General features: G+C 41.7%; 1 protein-coding gene across 1 annotated transcript in view; it reads right to left on the bottom strand.

Annotated features, from left to right (window-relative positions):
* The window catches only part of ace2 (angiotensin I converting enzyme 2), a 51286-nt gene that overhangs the window by 14215 nt on the left and 18565 nt on the right, over window positions 1-18506 (bottom strand). Inside the window, exons 6-12 of the mRNA XM_055644763.1 lie at window positions 18385-18493; window positions 17134-17231; window positions 13157-13329; window positions 10567-10793; window positions 7638-7782; window positions 6562-6660; window positions 5298-5420 (exon numbers count right to left, since the gene is read on the bottom strand). Of these exons, the coding sequence (XP_055500738.1) occupies window positions 5298-5420; window positions 6562-6660; window positions 7638-7782; window positions 10567-10793; window positions 13157-13329; window positions 17134-17231; window positions 18385-18493 (974 nt within the window). The remainder of the gene's footprint in view (window positions 1-5297; window positions 5421-6561; window positions 6661-7637; window positions 7783-10566; window positions 10794-13156; window positions 13330-17133; window positions 17232-18384; window positions 18494-18506) is intronic.

The raw sequence follows: 18506 nt of genomic DNA, 5'->3' as shown, positions 1-18506 counted from the left end.
CTGAACTTCCTTGTGTGCGCTATTAACGTTTTAGTTCCATTCTTAGTCAGTCAGCACTTAGTAACGTGCTTATACATATAATCACTTATTGTAGATGTGTTTCACTTTTTATTCCTGCAAGGAAAGATGTGGATTGGTTATTTTACTTCCTAACCAATGTGGTGTTTTATAAGCTCCGCCTATTACCACACCATTCATATTATTGCAACTCGACATGTGCTGTTAGTCAGTGCTGCTGCATGGTTGAAGTAACATGCTGTAGTGTGTTGTACACGTTACTCAGTAAATACCATTGTACCAGATCCGTGAGTATGTGTGTTATATTACTCAACAATTATGTCTCAAAAAACTCTTAACAAATGTTGTCTCATCTAGGCCACTTGCACTAAACCATTCCCAGTAAATATTGGGAAAGTTAAAATCCCCCACTAATATAACTCTATTGCTCTGCATCCTTCCGTGATTTGCTTACATATTTGTTCCTCTACTACTGGAAGCCTATAGTACAACCCCTGCATTGTGATAACTCTCTTTTATTCCTGTGTTATTCCTACGTAGGTAGCCGCATTGGATGATCCCTCCAGGATATCCTCTCTACAACTATTCTCCCTAATCAATAATTGAATTCTCCAATCCTCTTTGGAAATCACACACGTCATGTCTGAAATTTCTAAACCTTGGAACGTTAAATGCCAGTCATAGATTCATACTGTATAAAAACAAGCCCCTTGGCCCAACACGTACATACCAACCAAGTTGCCCATCTAACCTAGTCCCATTTGCCCATGTTTGACTCACATACCTCAAACCCTTTCCTATCCTTGTACCAATCCAAATGTCTTTAAAAGTTGTTATTGTATTTGTCTCAACCCCATGGCAGCTCGTCCCGTATGTGCCCTACCATTTGTGCAAAAAGTTGCCCCTCGGGTTCCCTTATCACCTTAAAGCAATGTTTTCTAGTTCTTGATTCCCTAACCCTAGAAAAAGACAATGCCTTCACCCTATCTATGCCCCTTATGTTTTAATATACCACTATAAGGTCCACACAGTCTCCTATGCTCTATGGAATAAAGTCTTAGCTCGCCCATCCTCTCCCTATAGCTCAGTTCCTGGAATCCTGGCAACATCCTCATAAATCTTGTTTGCACTCTTTTCATCTTAATAGGATCTTTCACATTGCAAGGCCATCAAAATTGAACACAATACTCCAAATCGGGTGTCACCACTGTCTTGTGCAACTGTAACATAACATCCCAGCTTACAGATAAAGGCCAGTGTACCAAAAACCTTCTTCATCAACCTGTATATCTCTGACACCACCTTCAGGGAACTATGTGCCCCTAGGTCCCTGTTTTACCCAGGGCACTACCATGCACTGTTAAGGTCCTGTCCTGGTTTGACTTCCCAAAATGCAACACCTCACACTTTTCTGAATTGAACTGCATTTGCCATTCCTTTGCCCACTTAACCAGCTGGTCAAGATCCCACTGTGATTCTTGGTAATCTTCTTCACTGTCTATGACGCCACCTGGTTTGGTCCTGTCCATTCAGCTACATTTTTGTGATTGCAATAATATTATTATTCCAAGTGCTGATCCACACTCTAGATCTACCAGGCTTACCAGTGAGGTCCCTTGCATTAAAGTGCAATTGATCCTCTCAGGTGTCCCATGCTCCTTTGACTGCTCTGCCCACTGGTCTTCCTTAAGTTATCTCCTACATTTTGGTCAAAATCTCCCCTGCCACACAGCTGCTAAGTTTCCCAAACCAAATTAGTCTAAACCTTTCTATGAGCAAACCACCTTGTGCAAATATTGGTCCCTTTTCCAGTTTAATTGTAACTTGCCATTCTGGTACAAGTCCCATCTACCCCAGTAACGACCCCAATGATCCAAGTGCCTAAATCTGCAACTGCACTTCAACCAGACAAACATCTATCCTATTCTACCATCACTAGCCCACGGACAGGGAGTAGACCCAAGATTAACCTTCTGTCACCTCCCTGTGTCTCTCTGCAAGAATTCTTCCTTCTTTCTATTTATGTGGCAGGAACCACATGTACTACGACCGCTGGCTGTTATCCTTCCCTTTTCAGAATGTTCTGTACCGAGACATGACCGGGGGAGCAACAGATGCCTGCTGAGGTCTTGTTGACAACACGTAACAAATTGTTGCGTTAATAACAATCTGGCTCCACTTTGTTGGGTCTGTCCACAACAGGCATTTGAAAATGTAAACACCAGCAGGAAAAGCTCATTGATGCTTTGACAGCACCAATAAACTCAAAATCCTCTCCCCTCATTTCCCAAAGCAACTTTGTTGTGTTAATAGTTGTACAACAACCGTTGACAGATTGGATGATTCATGGTCTTGCAGCAGGCAAAAAGGATGAAGATTTTACGGTCTAAAGGGAAGGTTGTGTGGTTTTTGGATTCTAAAATAAGGTGGGTTCAGGGGAGAGGGAACAACTGTCATGGAGCAGCAGACAGAACTGCTCCACAACCTACGGAGTTGGCAGAGTAAATACTGCCCACAATTTTCTAGATTAAAGAGTGAATAATATTTACAGTTAAAGACAGCTTGCAAGTGAACTGCAGACTGCACAGTGTCAGAGAGAGTTGTTTTGTGAACAAATCAAGAGTCAAGAGTCAATTTAATTGTCATTTGGACCCCTGAAGTTACAATGATAGGATTATAGGTTGAAGGCCTACAGAGTCTGTACTTACTAGTATACAATGGTTTGTAATATTTTACCTAAAACCTTCAGTAATTTCATTTTGAATTACAATATTCATAATTTTCTCTTCCGATTATTTTATTTGTAGGATTTGTGCAATTCTAACACATCTTTGAAAATAGTTCTGGGTTGTGCTGCTAACTCGCTAACAACGGCAGGTAAGCACGGGAAGACTCGTGAAGATTTTTCAACATGTTGAAAAATGTCCACGAGAGCCCCGCGTACCAACGAGTGGCCATTACCGTAAATCTCCGAGTTCGAATCAGGGCAAACTCGGGAGGGCTCTTGGAATGTACTCGTACCGTGGGACAGGGCTTTAAGAGTCAGGAAGTCATGATGCAGCTCTATAAAACTGTAGTTAGACTGCATTTGGTGCATTGCATGCAGTTCTGGTTTCTCCATTCCAAGATGGATGTGGAGTCTTTGGAGAGGGTGCTGAACTGGTTTACCAGGCGGCTGCCTGGATTCGGGGGTACTAGCTGCAAAGAGAGGTTGAACAAACTTGCAATGTGTTCTCCAGAACACCTGAGGTTGAGGGGACACCTGACGGAAGTATAAAAAAAGAGTCTAGATCTTTTTCCCAGGGTGCAAATATCAAAGAATAAATCGCATAGATTTAAGGTGAGGGGAGCAATGTTTAATTGAGATGTATGGGGCAAGGTTTTTACACAGAGAGTGTGGATGCCTGGAACATGTTGCCAGGGGAAGTATCATGGAGGCAGATATGATTGTGGCATTGAAGGGGCTTTTATATAGACACATGAATATGCAGGGAATGGAGGGGTATGGATCAAGTGCAGGCAGATGAGATTAGTTTATCTTGAAATTATATTTGGCATAGAAATTGTGGGCAGAAGGGCCTTTTCATGTGCTGTTCTGTGGGAAAAAAAAAGGTTTGTAGATACTTGACTAGCTGCCAGTGGCAGTGTGCACCTTTGGTTTATAATTAGGGTGTTAATTTTGTAGGACTTGTTTTTGTGTTTTTATTGCTGCCTGACTGTAGTGTTCTGCTCTCCACATGTTGAGTTTAGGACCCAGGGCAACATGTAGTCTATCCTAAGCAACTTACTAAACCACACATGTGTGAGTGGAGAAGCCTTTTGCAATTACTTTAGTGCTCTTTTGTGTTCTTAACATGCGAGTAATTACATAGATACATAGATACATAGAAAATAGGTGCAGGAGTAGGCCATTCGGCCCTTCGAGCCTGCACCGCCATTCAATATGATCATGGCTGATCATCCAACTCAGTATCCCGTACCTGCCTTCTCTCCATACCCCCTGATCCCTTTAGCCACAAGGGCCACATCTAACTCCCTCTTAAATATAGCCAATGAATTGGCCTCAACTACCCTCTGTGGCAGAGAGTTCCAGAGATTCACTACTCTCTGTGTGAAAAATGTTTTTTCTCATCTCGGTCTTAAAGGATTTCCCCCTTATCCTTAAGCTGTAACCCCTTGTCCTGGACTTCCCCAACATCGGGAACAATCTTCCTGCATCTAGCCTGTCCAACCCCTTAAGAATTTTGTAAGTTTCTATAAGATCCCCCCTCAATCTCCTAAATTCTAGCGAGTATAAGCCGAGTCTATCCAGCCTTTCTTCATATGAAAGTCCTGACATCCCAGGAATCAGTCTGGTGAACCTTCTCTGCACTCCCTCATGGCAATAATGTCCTTCCTCAGATTTGGAGACCAAAACTAATTGACATAGCTTCACGTTGAGAAACTCTAGACAACTTTCTGGCTTAATCTAGGGCAGCAGAGTGGCGCAGCCACTAGAGCTGCTTTCTCACAGCTCCACAGACCCAGCTTCAATCCTAATCTCTGGTGCTGTCTGTGTGGTGTTTGAACGTTCTCCATGAGACCAGGTGGGTTTCCACTGAGTGGTCTGGTTTCTTCCCACATCCCAAAGTCGAGCAGGTCAATAGGTTAATTGGCTGCTGTAAATTGTTCCCAAGTGTGGAGGCGAAGGGTAAAATCTGGGGGGAAGATCATGGAGAGAGTAAAATGGGAGTAGTGTAAATGTATGATTGATGGATGATGGTCGACGGGCCTTATCTATCTCTGAGAAAATTTATGACATTTGGCTCTCAATTCTATATTACACCTGATGACCATCAAGCATCAGAAAACAGCTGGAAAATGAGGTGAACAATTAAAAAAAACGAATTTCTTTTCACACCCACGTTTGTGTCTGCTTTTGTCTAGTTGTTGGCTGCAAACACTCAGCTCTAGACTAACACACCAACGGCATGTGCCTCTCACCGTGACGTTATTGCAGCGTACCCAGAAGACTCTGTGAGGGGGGCATGTATTGGGCAAGGAAGATTGCGATGAAGCACATATCTGGAGGCGTTAATTGCTAGAAGCAATTAATTTCCAAATCGACAATAAAATCTCGTGTATAAAATCTTTATGCTATATGTCAGAATTTCTAGACCATCTTGCTTTTATGTCTATTTGCTTTAAGAACTTATGTTGATATGTTGCATGATGTTTTCTGTCAACTGAAGTATCCTCATATATCATCTGTTCAGGACCCACAGTGATTGGCAACTTACCTGAGTGCTGTGCCTGCTTTTGTGGAATTGGTGATATCACACTTATACAGTTCATCGGTTTGTTCAGCAATTTTGCACAGTGCTTTGTGGAACTGGAACTGGTAGATGGTCCTGGTGAAGTACCTAAAGAGAAGAGTGGGTGGTCTTTTACTTAATGGAATAAGTAAGTGATTCAGTACCAAGGTCACAACATTCTGCAGAATCTTGCACCTAATGGACTTGCATATTAATGAACAAAACACTGGAATGAATCTTGAGTTTATTTGCTCACCAGCAATGTCTGGCAGTGATGACTTTTCATTTATGTTCATATTCCAGAACTATTCTTCAGAAAGCTGGTGGCCTATTGCTGTGGTAAACAATACTTGGACATTGGGAGAGAAGAGGCAGGGACACTAGCAACTGAAAGCAGTGTCCACCTCCTCTCCCTCAGGGTTATGAGCAGCTTTGGATCCTGTCATCATAATATGGCCATAGCCAAAGACAACATTTTATAGGTCAGATCAAGTCAAGTCGTGTTTATCGCATCTGCACAAATATGGTGAGATATAGGCACAATACAGCAGCATCATAGCACATGGGCTCAAATTCACCCAAAATATTAATGATATATAGATTACAGGTAAACTATTCATGTGAAAAGAAAAGGACTGCAAAAAAACAAGACATTAGTGTAAAAGTACACAATTAGAAACAAGTATATGGTAGTGCAAGAGGTGGTGTGGTGTTCTGCCACCGAGGAAGGATTAGGGTTGAGACCACAGTCAAGGGACAGTTCAAGCTAGACAGGAGTGTGTCCTTAACTATTGTTCAAATGCAACATTTAAGAATTAAATCTTAATATTTACAGATGGGAAATTCTAATTATTTCAAGCAATGCATTTGTCAAACTTTTACCATTGTGAAATACAAATGTCATCAGTCTGGGAATCCTTCACTCCAGCGCCAAATATCTTGAAAAAAGTTAATATTAACATATGATGAGAAAAGAAATGGGCAAAGATGAATGTAAACGTGCAGTAGTGCTGACCATAGGATGGTGCTTTGGTACTAAGGTTGCTAAGGGTTGGCATCATGCAAACAAGATCTTTTAAAAGTGTTTTAAATGGCTCTGCAGCAAAGAATGAGAACACTGATGAAGTATTGAACAAAGTCCTGGAGGAACTCACCAGGTCAGGCAGCATCTGTGAAGGGAATGGACAGACACATGATGAAGGCTTGGTTTGTACCCAGTGCTTGGGAGAAGAGAAACCGGCACACATACCTTATGAAGGAGTAGTCATTGGCGATATGGAACAAGGCTGCTGGATCACAGTAGGTTTCATCATGGGGGAGAGGCTCAACAACACCAACAATCTCTCGTCTAAAGAAAGGGGAAATAATTAACTTCTTTAGGGGAGTGAGAAACAGAATCACTTCCAGAATAACACAGTAAAGGAAACCATTCCACCTGCTGTCTCTACAAAAGAGCATTCCAATTATCCAATAATCTGCAAGGAAAATCAGTGGCTGTAAATAAGATTGCTTTGTGAGCTCATGTGGCCGTGATAGACCAAATGTTAAAAGCAACAGGTATTTCTTTCTGTAAAGATGAAGGGTTTTACTCAGAAAGGTACTAAAAAGTATCAATTTTTGTCAAAATGGTAATAGAAAAATATAAGAAAATAAATATTAAATATTAAATATGGTATTTGTAATTTAGTTTATTTTAAAGAGATAAAAAAAAATCAAATGCAGCCTTGGCAAATATCACAAGGGTTTCTACAAAGGAGAACATAAAACAAATAACCAAAAGGGGATGAATATTGACCCAAACTGACCGTGGTAGCTATATTCCCAGTGTGTTCTATGCTTATTTCAGCTCAGTAATTGAACTCGTTTGAAATGTTGGTTTCGAGGAGGGAGAGGTGGTTAAGGAGGGAAGCTTCTTTCTATTGCAAGATTTAATACCAAACTGGTGTGAAGAGAGGAGCGAATGAATAACAGATTACATACAACATCACAAATTCCTGAGAGGCAGCAGGCCAGGCTTGAGGGTGATTCTGTGCTTGGACATAAGGTAATAAAGTGAGGGTCAGTACTGGAGAGGTGGCAACACATTGGGTTAAAGACAGGACTGGATCTAGTCATCTGAGGAGGTTCCAGGTTGCTCTGTGGCCAATTGCTTCTACCTTCAGAACGTGGTCATGGTCTGATGTCATAAAGGTAGCTAACATATGCACATTACAAATAGCAATGAGAAAATTAATACAAAGGGGAGAGATGTATTTATCTTCACCGTATTCTCATTAGGATTAATTCAAAAATCAGTTTTAAGTGTTGAATGCCATTCAAACTCACTTCATTTCCCAAAACTTTTTCATCCACTGATCTTTGGGTATTTCTCCCTTGAACAATTTCCACCTCCACTGTTCCATCATGAAAGTGAAAGGCAACGTGCCAACAATGGTCAGGGCTTGCTTCAGGAGAAAATTGATGTCAATTTCTAGAGAGGAAAACACCACAACTATCATAACTCACTGACAGGTGTTACTTTACACATTAATCCCGAACATGTCCTAATTCACATCATTGAGCCATTGATCATCTACTAGTCTTCAATTGAAAATAGTGTTGGACTAGCTCTTAGCAAATGTAGAAATCCTACGCACCTTCCAATGTCTCCCATGAGTCTATTAGGAAGTAAAGGTGTGTTGCATGATGTTTTACTGAGGTCAAATTCTTCTGGATTTTAGTTTATATTCTTGTTTTGTATTCTCTCTCTCTCTCTCTCTCTTGTAAAATGAATGGATTAAACAGTGGTATGATACTGGAATCAGCTATCAGGTAAAGAGTTCAAATCCTAACATGCCACCTGGGGAATATACTGTAGGTATGTTGCAAAGCCTACTTGAAGCGTCGCTGAAAATCTGTCCCAGCCCGTGTGCGCGATTTTGGCTCCGTTTAGAGGGGGGCGGGTTTAAAACGCGATTTTCCCCAGGCTGTTCAAATCGTGGTTTTTCAGCCTAGTTAATTATTAACGAAAAATCGCTGGAAGATTCCCTCGCTTGAGCTATTATTAGTTTTAAGGGCTTTCCTTACTTGTTATAGTAGGTTAAAAATTAACCTCTAAACCCTCGACCGCCGACGACAGGCCGGATCTTATACAGGGGACAACAGAAGGTAGGCTGTTTATTTTTACGTTAAAAAGGGCTTCTTAAGATCCCTTTGTACAAAGTTTAATGTTGCGAGTAGCTAATTTTGGGCCCATTATATCCCGCAGTATTTTTCTGGACATTTGAGGGCACAAATCTACCGGAATGTGAACGTTCTAAACCAGCGCGTTCACAGGATCCCACTAGAAAGCTGATTTAAATGGACATTAATTTACAGCAATTGAACACTAAATTCCTTCCATTTGGCCTATAAATGAATGTAAATGAAATTTAAAAATCATGTTTTATTGTGAATTATTTGTGATTATTATTTGGACACTTATTTAAAAATGTTAATCATTTATTAAGAAATGGATAGATGTTTAGATCTAGCAATTGAAGTTTGTAATTAGCTACAATTGGGTAACTAACTAATTATATGCTTTAATTTCAGGTCATCCAAGTAAGATTATTTTATATTTGTTTCAGCATGCTTCAATCTATGATAACTGAAAATTTCATTCAGTTCTCTTAATTTTTAAGAAAGTCATGGGCTTTTGACTGTCCACGATCACAGCTTTTTTGTTATCTCCATAGAAAATCAATAGGGAACAAGATGCTAATTTCCGAGTATGAAAATGGCCATAACGTTTTAAATACTTGAGATATGAAAGTGAATTAGCTGTCAAATTAAACTTATTTTTATGATTTATCTGATGGGATAAATTGCAGACTTGATTTTTAAAATCTCAAAATTTTGTAACATTGCTACATACTGTAGATTATTTTAATTCAATGATCTGATCGCTGTAATTGTGCACGGAAATAAATCTGGCCTCACAACAATTGACTCTTAACTGTCATAAAGCAAGCAAGACACTGAATTCAATGATAATTAGGAATGGGAAATAAAGGTTTCACTAAATACCAATGGGAACACATCTCTATGTGAAATGGGAAATAAATCATGCAATGATTCCACAGATTCTGGAACCTTGTATATAAAGCTAAAGGTCGATAATCAGGAAGTTAGTTAATCTTGTGGAATCTTATCACTAAACCTGACAGGCACATACCTGTCCCTGTCATCTCCACTTCCCTGTGGAGATGACTTTGTGGCTAAGTGGCAGAAGCCACATTGCAAGGCCATGTATAATGGCCACATCTAGGGCAGAAACTGGAAATGTGGTTTCTTGACCTCCCTCGGGGAAATTGAAACCATTTGTGTTGGCCAGCACTGATTTGGGTAATTCAGCGATTTACTCTGGGCTCCTGTTCTGTCTGATCATGTCCACTTTTGTCCACTAACAGTATCCGTATTACATTAGGTGGATAGATTGTCCTTCTGGATTGCTGTTCATCGATAAAGGAAGGGGAAATAGTTAAATGACTCCACACAAACCAAAAGAAGCCTCAGTTGAGACCTTCTGTTTTAATTTTGGTTGCCTGTATATAACAAGTGACATTGACTCAATTGTTTGATTTGCATCTCTCACCATTTTTATTCCCATTGAGAAGAGGTGGCTGAATTTATACCGAGCAATTTAAATTATGAGTCAATATCAAAGTGGGTACCTTGGGTGAAATGCTAGTAGGACGGCAGTGGGCTAGTTACACTGACTAGCCATTTCTTTGTCAGGGATGTCAAGAATCCTTGGCTTTATATTCAATCTAGTTTAAGGGTTGGTCATTCAGGTCAGAGATTAGGAGAGGCTGTTTCAGTCTATGAGTGGTGAAGCATTCAAATTCTCCACCCAAGAAAGCTGTGGGGGCTCAAGTTATTTGCATGACCCAGGGACATGAGTTTAATTGATTTTGGGATGCTAGAGGACATGGGGTTGGTGCAGGAAAGTGACACTGAGGTTATAGACATTTACAATGTTGAAACCCTGAAAATGAATGAGAAACCCGGCAAATTCTTACTTAAGTAAGAAATTCTCAATCAGATGATTGTTGTTAAGTAAGACATTTCTTTGTCAGCTTTGCAAGCTAATGTAGTTGATCTTGCTCAGGACATTGACAAATGGAAGTACATAAATAAATGGATCATTAATGGATGATTTCATTTTGACTATAAATTACTATGACAAGAACTCAACATCTGAATATAACTTTGTAAAGAGTTGGGAACCAACCATTATTTTCAATAAAAGTGTCCTTAAGAAGACCTATAGCCTTTAGATGCTTTGGGGTGGCTGCTGAGAGTGACATGATCTCCCCAACACCCTCGTGAAAACCTTCATTGGCTCCATCTCGGAATAAGTATGTTTGGTTTGCATACTCCATGTCATATTGAATATGTCCCATTTCATGGTGGACAGTCAGGAAGTCTTCCATGTTCACTTTAGTGCACATTTTAATCCTGCATTAAAAAATATATATTTATTATTTTAGGTTTACATTTCCCTCCCCATTTCTTTTCATAGTGGGAGAATCTTCTGTGAGAACTCCAGCTTTTATGCACCACAGTAACTTCTCCAACAGTAGTTAAAAAATGCATTTTTGGCACGATAGATTTACAATGGTAACTTAGAAACATAAAATAACGTGGATGCTGGAAATCTGAGATAAAAACAGGAAATGCCGGAAATACTCAGCAGTCAAGTGGATGCCACTTGTGGAGAGAGAAAATTGGGTTTAAATGGCAAGTTAATTACCTAAACATAAAACAGAAAATAGGTGCAGGAGTAGGCCATTCGGCACTTCAAGCCAATATGATCATGGTTGATCATCCAAAATCACTACCCCATTCCTGCTTTTTCCCCTATCCCTTGATTCCATTAGCCCTGAGAGCTAAATCTAACTCTCGCTCGAAAACATCAAATGAATTGGTCTCCACTGTCTTCTGTGGCAGAGAATTCCACAGATTCCCAACTCTTTGGCTAAACATTTTTCCTCCTCTCGGTTCTAAATGGCCTACCCCTTATTCTTAAACGGTGACCTCTGGTTCTGGACTCCCCCTACAACGGGAATGTTTTTCCTGCATCTAGCCTGTCCAATTCCTTAAGAATTTTATATGTTTCTATAAGATCCCCTCGCATCATTCTAAATTCCAGTGAATACAAGCCCAGTCAACCCATTCTTTCATCACATGTCAGTCCCGCCATCCTGAGTATTAATTTGGTGAACCTATGTTGCACTCCCTCAATAGCAAGAATATCCTTCCTCAAATAAGGAGACCAAAACTGCACACAATATTCCAGGTGTGGTCTCACCAGGGCCCTGTACGACTGCAACAGGACCTCCTTGCTCCTAAACTCAAATCCTCTCGCTATGAAGTCCAACATGCCATTTGCTTTCTTCACTGCCTGCTGTACCTTCATGCTTACTTTCAGTGAGTGATGTACAAGGCCAGGTGTCATTGTACCCCCCCCCCCCCCCCCCCTTTTCCTAATCTGACATCATTCATAGAAACATAGAAACATAGAAATTAGGTGCAGGAGTAGGCCATTCGGCCCTTCGAGCCTGCACCGCCATTCAATATGATCATGGCTGATCATCCAACTCAGTATCCCGTACCTGCCATCTCTCCATACCCCCTGATCCCCTTAGCCACAAGGGCCACATCTAACTCCTTCTTAAATATAGCCAATGAACTTGCCTCAACTACCCTCTGTGGCAGAGAGTTCCAGAGATTCACCACTCTCTGTGTGAAAAAAGTTCTTCTCATCTCGGTTTTAAAGGATTTCCCCCTTATCCTTAAGCTGTGACCCCTTGTCCTGGAAGGGGTCACAGTTTCAGATGATAATTCTTGTTCTTGCCACCGAAGTACATAACCTCACTTTTATCTACATTATATTGCATCTGCCATACATCTGCCCACTCACCCAACCTATCCAAGTCACATTGCAGCCCTCATAGCAGCCTCCTCAAAGCTCACACTACCACCCAGTTTCTCCAGCATTTTTTGTCTACCTTCGATTTTTCCAGCATCTGCAGTTCTTTCTTAAATAGATACATGTTTAAGAAAGATCTATTACAGTGCAGTGATCAGATTTCCTTTGGTCACCTTGCTATAGGAAGGATGTCACTGAGCTGGAAAGAGTGCAGAGAATTATGTTTATAGGACTCAAGGGCCTAAGCTACAGGAAAAGGTTAGGCAGGTTAGGACTTGATTCCTTGGTGCGCAGGAGGCTGAGGGGTGATTTGATAGCGGTATATAAAATTATGAGAGGAATGGATCATGGGTGAATGCACACAGTTTTTATCCAGCACAAGGGAATTAAGACCAGGAGAAATGATATTTGGACAGGTACATGGATGGCAAAGGTTTAAAGGTATATGGGCCGAATCTGGGCTAATGGGACTAGGCTAGATGGGCCATGATCTTGGATGAGATGGGATGTAAGGTCTGTTTCTATGCTGTATGACTCCATGACTCTGTGTCATATTTTGTTTGCTAACACTTGAAGCACCTTGGGATGTTTTTGTTATTGTAATGTTGCTGACGGCTTGAACAATGCCCAGAGTTTGCCAGGGAAAGTGTTGGTGTCAGTAGAAAATAAATAAGTTCATGGATATGAACAAAAGCAATGGATTTGATGTTCCCATTTTTATCCATCACACTTGAACTAAGTAAAACTAATTTTAAGAATGGAAGTTTTCAACAAACATGAAAGTAAAGATGATTCTCTGAGTGTGTTACTGCCTAATATATTGTACGTTAGTAGTTACACAATGTTCATGGAAAATCCATTATTTCATACACTGCACAATCTACTGCACCTGAAGTCGAGTCCATTGCCCATGTCCCAGGCTGTTGGATGACAGACAACTTTGCGGCCATCAGTAGGTTTCTCGATCATGGAATAATTCCAGAAGTAATCATTCATTGGTTTAAGGCCCAAAGATTGGAAGAAGTGATCAGCCGCCTGAAACATACCCTTTGGTTTCCATCCCTGTATGGGGAGAGATTCAGGAATTAGTCATCAATGTATTAGCTGGCTAATCTCATTTGCTAGTTTAACCATGATTTTTGAAATGAGCTCCTCATATACTCTAGACACCTGGTCCCCCACCATATCCAGAGCAGTCTGTGTCTTCATCAATGAGCATAAGTGTAACCAACAGTGGCTGAATGGGAGAAGCCAGAGGGTAATGGTGGATGGCTGTTTATCGGGTTGGAGGCAGGTGACTAGTGGGGTGCCTCAGGGATCTGTGTTGGGTCCTTTGTTGTTTGTCATGTACATCAATGATCTGGATGAAGGTGTGGTAAATTGGATTAGTAAGTATGCAGATGATACCAAGATAGGGGGTGTTGTGGATAATGAAGAGGATTTCCAAAGTCTACAGAGTGATTTAGGCCATTTGGAAAAATGGGCTGAAAGATGGCAGATGGAGTTTAATGCTGATAAATGTGAGGTGCTACACCTTGGCAGGTCAAATCAAAATAGGACGTACATGGTAAATGGTAGGGAATTGAAGAATACAGTTGAACAGAGGGATCTGGGTATAACCGTGCATAGTTCCTTGAAGGTGGAATCTCATATAGATAGGGTGGTAAAGAAAGCTTTTGGTATGCTAGCCTTTATAAATCAGAGCATTGAGTATAGAAGCTGGGATGTAATGTTAAAATTGTACAAGGCATTGGTGAGACCAAATCTGGAGTATGGTGCACAATTTTGGTCGCCCAATTATAGATATAGATAGATATGCCATTTATTGTCACTATACATGTACAGTGAAACTGAAAGCTGCTCGTACTCAGTGCATACATACAATTTTACACAAAAAACAAGAAACAGAAAAACAAAACAGAAGGGAGATGGGGGGGGGGAATAGGTGCACAAATTCTACGGCGCTACATACATATATACATATATACAGATGGAAGTCCGTGTTGGGCGGTGTAGTCAGTGCATGTGTGGATTTGAATTTATGGTAGATATAATTCTCGGGAAGCAGCTATTCCTGAGTCTGTTTGTCCTGGATTTGATGCACCTATAGCGCCTTCCAGAGGGCAGCAGGTCGAACAGTCCAAACGCAGGATGGGAGCTGTCTTTGGTGATCTTCTTTGCCCTGCTAAGGCAGCGGGAGGTGTAGATGTCCATCAGGGAGGGGAGAGGCAACCAATGATCCTCTGCGCTGTCCTGGTTACCCTCTGAAGCCTCTCCCTGTCTGCCATGGTGCAGCTGCCATACCATGCTGTAATGCAGTATGTCAGCAGGCTCTCGATGGACGAGCGGTAGAAGGTCAGCAGCAGGTTAGAGTCCAGGTTGTGCTTCCTGAGGACCCTCAGGAAGTGCAGCCGCTGCTGAGCCTTCTTGATGACCGCTGTCGTGTTGTCCGTCCAGGAGATGTCAGCCGCGATATGGACGCCGAGAAAACCGGAAGGTGTTGACCCTCTCCACACACTCGCCGTTGATGTGTAGGGGGACTAAGTCGGTGCTGTGCCTCCTGAAGTCGACAATGAGCTCTTTTGTTTTCCTGGTGTTCAGAGCCAGATTGTTTTCTGAGCACCAGGTTGTCAACTTCAGGACTTCCTCTCTGTAGGCTGCCTCGTCTCCCTTTGAAATAAGTCCGACCACAGTAGTGTCGTCAGCAAATTTGACGATGCGGTTGTTGTTGTGGGCCGGACTACAGTCGTAGGTGTAGAGACAGTATAAGAGGGGGCTTAGCACACAGCCCTGTGGGGAAACCGGTACTCAACCTGCGAGTGGAGGAGAGGTGGGGGCCAAGTCTCACAGTCTGGGGCCGGTTTGTGAGGAAATCCTTAATCCAGGCACATGTGACAGTGGGGAGGCCAGGAGTGACCAGTTTACCTATGAGAATGTCCGGAAGGATTGTATTAAAGGCGGAACTAAAATCTACAAAGAGCATCCGGACGTGGCTCTGCCCCCTGCTCCAGATGGCTCAGCACAGAGTGGAGAGCTACGGTGATGGCGTCTTCTGTGGATCTGTTTTGGCGATAAGCGAATTGGTGGGGGTCGAAGTCTGGTGGTAGATAGTCCTTGATGTGCTGGAGGACCAATCTCTCGAAGCACTTCGTGATTACCGGAGTGAGGGCAACAGGACGGTAGTCATTAAGGCTGGTGATGGGAGACTTCTTCGGCACAGGGACGATTGTGGCTGATTTTAGGCAGGACGGAATAACTGCCTGGGCCAGGGAGAGATTGAAAATTCTGGTGAAGATGGCAGTGAGCTGGTGGGCGCACGCTTTGAGCACCTTACCAGGGACTCCATCTGGGCCGGTAGCCTTCTTGGGGTTCACTGCCAGGAGCACCCGTCTGACATCGTGTTCCCCGACAGTGAGTGGGGTAGTACAGGAGCCAGGTGAGGGTGGGAACAGGGCTGTAGCAGGTGAGTGCTGCTGTTGTGATGTTTCAAAGCGGGAGAAGAAGCAATTTAGCTTTTCTGCCAGCGGCGCACTCAGGTCTTCTGACTTTGTGGCACAGCCTCTGTAGTTGGTAATGTCTTGTATGCCCCGCCATACCTCCCGTGTATTATTGCTGGACAAGTGGGACTCTATGCTCCTCTTGTGATCCGCCTTGGCCTTTAATAGGAAGGATGTCAACAAAATAGAGAGAGTACAGAGGAGATTTACTAGAATGTTGCCTGGGTTTCAACAACTAAGTTACAGAGATAGGTTGAATAAGTTAGGTCTTTATTCTCTGGAGCGCAGAAGGTTAAGGGGGGACCTGATAGAGGTCTTTAAAATGATGAGAGGGATAGACAGAGTTGATGTGGACAAGCTTTTCCCTTTGAGAATAGGGAAGATTCAAACAAGAGGACATGATTTCAGAATTAAGGGACAGAAGTTTAGGGGTAATATGAGCGGGGAACTTCTTTACGCAGAGAGTGGTGGCGGTGTGGAATGAGCTCCCAGTGGAAGTGGTGGAGGCAGGTTCATTGGTATCATTTAAAAATAAATTGGATAGGCATATGGATGAGAAGGGAATGGAGGGTTATGGTATGAGTGCAGGCAGGTGGGACTAAGGGGAACAAAAAAAAATTTGTTCGGCATGGACTTGTAGGGCCGAGATGGTCTGTTTCCGTGCTGTAATTGTTATATGGTTATATGGTTATATGGTTGAAGAAGGATCTCGATCTGATTTTGATATGTTATAGCTAAGTCCATTAAGAGGTCAAGTATATGAGGGCATTCTAGATATATAATATACCTAAATTCTGAACTTGTTGGATTGGGTAATATTGGATAACTGTCATAAATGACCCTGAAACAGGAAGAAGAATGTTTTATTTGCATTGGCTTAATTGAATGCAATGATATCTCCAATGTTAAAAGGATGTTGCATGTAACAAATAATTATGTCTATTAATACCACCAGTATATCAAGGACATATAGTGATGTCTTGCAAGGCCTTGCAAGGAAATGTTCATCAAGTGATATGTTCATAAGGCATAGGAGCAGAATTAGGCGAGTCGACAAATTGAGTCTGATTCGCCATTTAATCATAGCTGATTCTATCTTTCCCTCTTCACCCCATTCTCCTGCATTCTCCCCATAACCCTTGACACAATTACTAATCAAGAACATATCAATCTTCACTTTAAAAATACCAAAGACTTGGCCTCCACCGTCGATTGTGGCAATGAATTCCACAGATTCACCACCCTCTGGCTAAAGAGATTCTTCCTCACTTCCAGGTATGCCCTTTTATTCTGAGGCTGGGCCCCCTGGTCCTAGGCATTCCCACAAGTGAAACCATCCTCTCCCATGGGGCAGGCAGCCTGAACGTACCTTTTCTTTCATTGCAGATGTTACATCTATATCATGCTGTTTTGGAAATGGAACTGAGAAATTATATAGGTTTCCCCAAAATCTTCCCCACATGTCACCTGAAAATAAAACAGAATTTAGATCAGATTGCCATTAAGATCGTAAGAAACTGATGGTTGAGCACAAAACCCAGAAACAGCCACAGAAAGGAAGACACACAGTGGAGCATGGCTATTCTTCATAAACCACATGCTAAGGTGACGTGCCTGAGAGACTTTCCCTGTTAACTGATGCCAACGCAACCTGAGTTGTCATTTCATCTTATGTTTTCACATTTAATGAAAAAAAGATATATTTATAAATTCTCTTCAATGACCTCAATCCATTCCATTGTCTTTTACAACCATGCAGATAAATGTTGTTCAGTTTAGTTTTGTATATTATTGTCACATGTACAGAGATACAGTGAACAGCTTTTGTTTGTGTGCAATCCAGTCAAAGAAAAGACTATACATGAATACAATCAAATCGTCCAAAGTGCACAGATAAAGGATAAAAGGTACTACATTAAGTGGAAAGATATAACATTGAAGTCGGATGGAGTCCGATTAAAGATAGTTCAAAAGTCGCTAATGAGGAGGATGGAAGGTCAGGACCACACACTAACTGATGTTAACAGCAGGGAATAAACTATACCTCCTGAATCTGGACGTATGAGTTTTCAAACTTCTATATCTCCTGCCTGATGGAGAGGGAAATAAAGGTCCTGAGACAGCGTGAAGTATTGATGGAGTCAATGGAAGGGAAGTTGGTTTGTGAGATGCTCTGGGATATTCCCACAACTCTCTGCAATTTCTTGTGATGTTCCCATCCAGACTGTGATGAATCCCATAAGCTACTTAATACGGTGCATCTGTAGAAGTTGGTGAAACTATGGCTGTTTTGCGGTTACTGGTGGAGGAAGGTTTCCAGTTAACTGTTGGACACCTATGGTCTTCGAAGCCTAAAATAATAGCATTTTAATAACAAGTGGAGGCATATTACCCCAAGTGTTTTGCATGGAGCGTGCAGTTATATAAACAGAGGCTAGACTTCTGTGTGTAATTTTGTTTTACAATCTCATCATGCATCAAACCTTGGGTCACAAAAAATCCAAAAGCAAAATTTTCAAACCTTTAGACCTTGAAACTGTACCTGAGCATTACTATTATGTCAGGCTGTTGCGCTGTTAGTGCATGCTTGTTTATTCTTTATGCAACAAAGTGATCTTACCCAATAAATGAGCAGGGAGACATCCTTTTGAACTGATATCTTGTGGCCCAAAGGTATCTTGGAGCTTTGCCCTTACATATGCATGCAGTTCCTTGTACAGAGGCATTATCTAATGGAGTCAG

This window comes from Leucoraja erinacea, chromosome 13 (genome assembly GCF_028641065.1).
Source record: "Leucoraja erinacea ecotype New England chromosome 13, Leri_hhj_1, whole genome shotgun sequence".
NCBI lineage: Eukaryota > Metazoa > Chordata > Chondrichthyes > Rajiformes > Rajidae > Leucoraja > Leucoraja erinaceus.
This window is presented reverse-complemented; position numbering and strand designations above follow the sequence as displayed.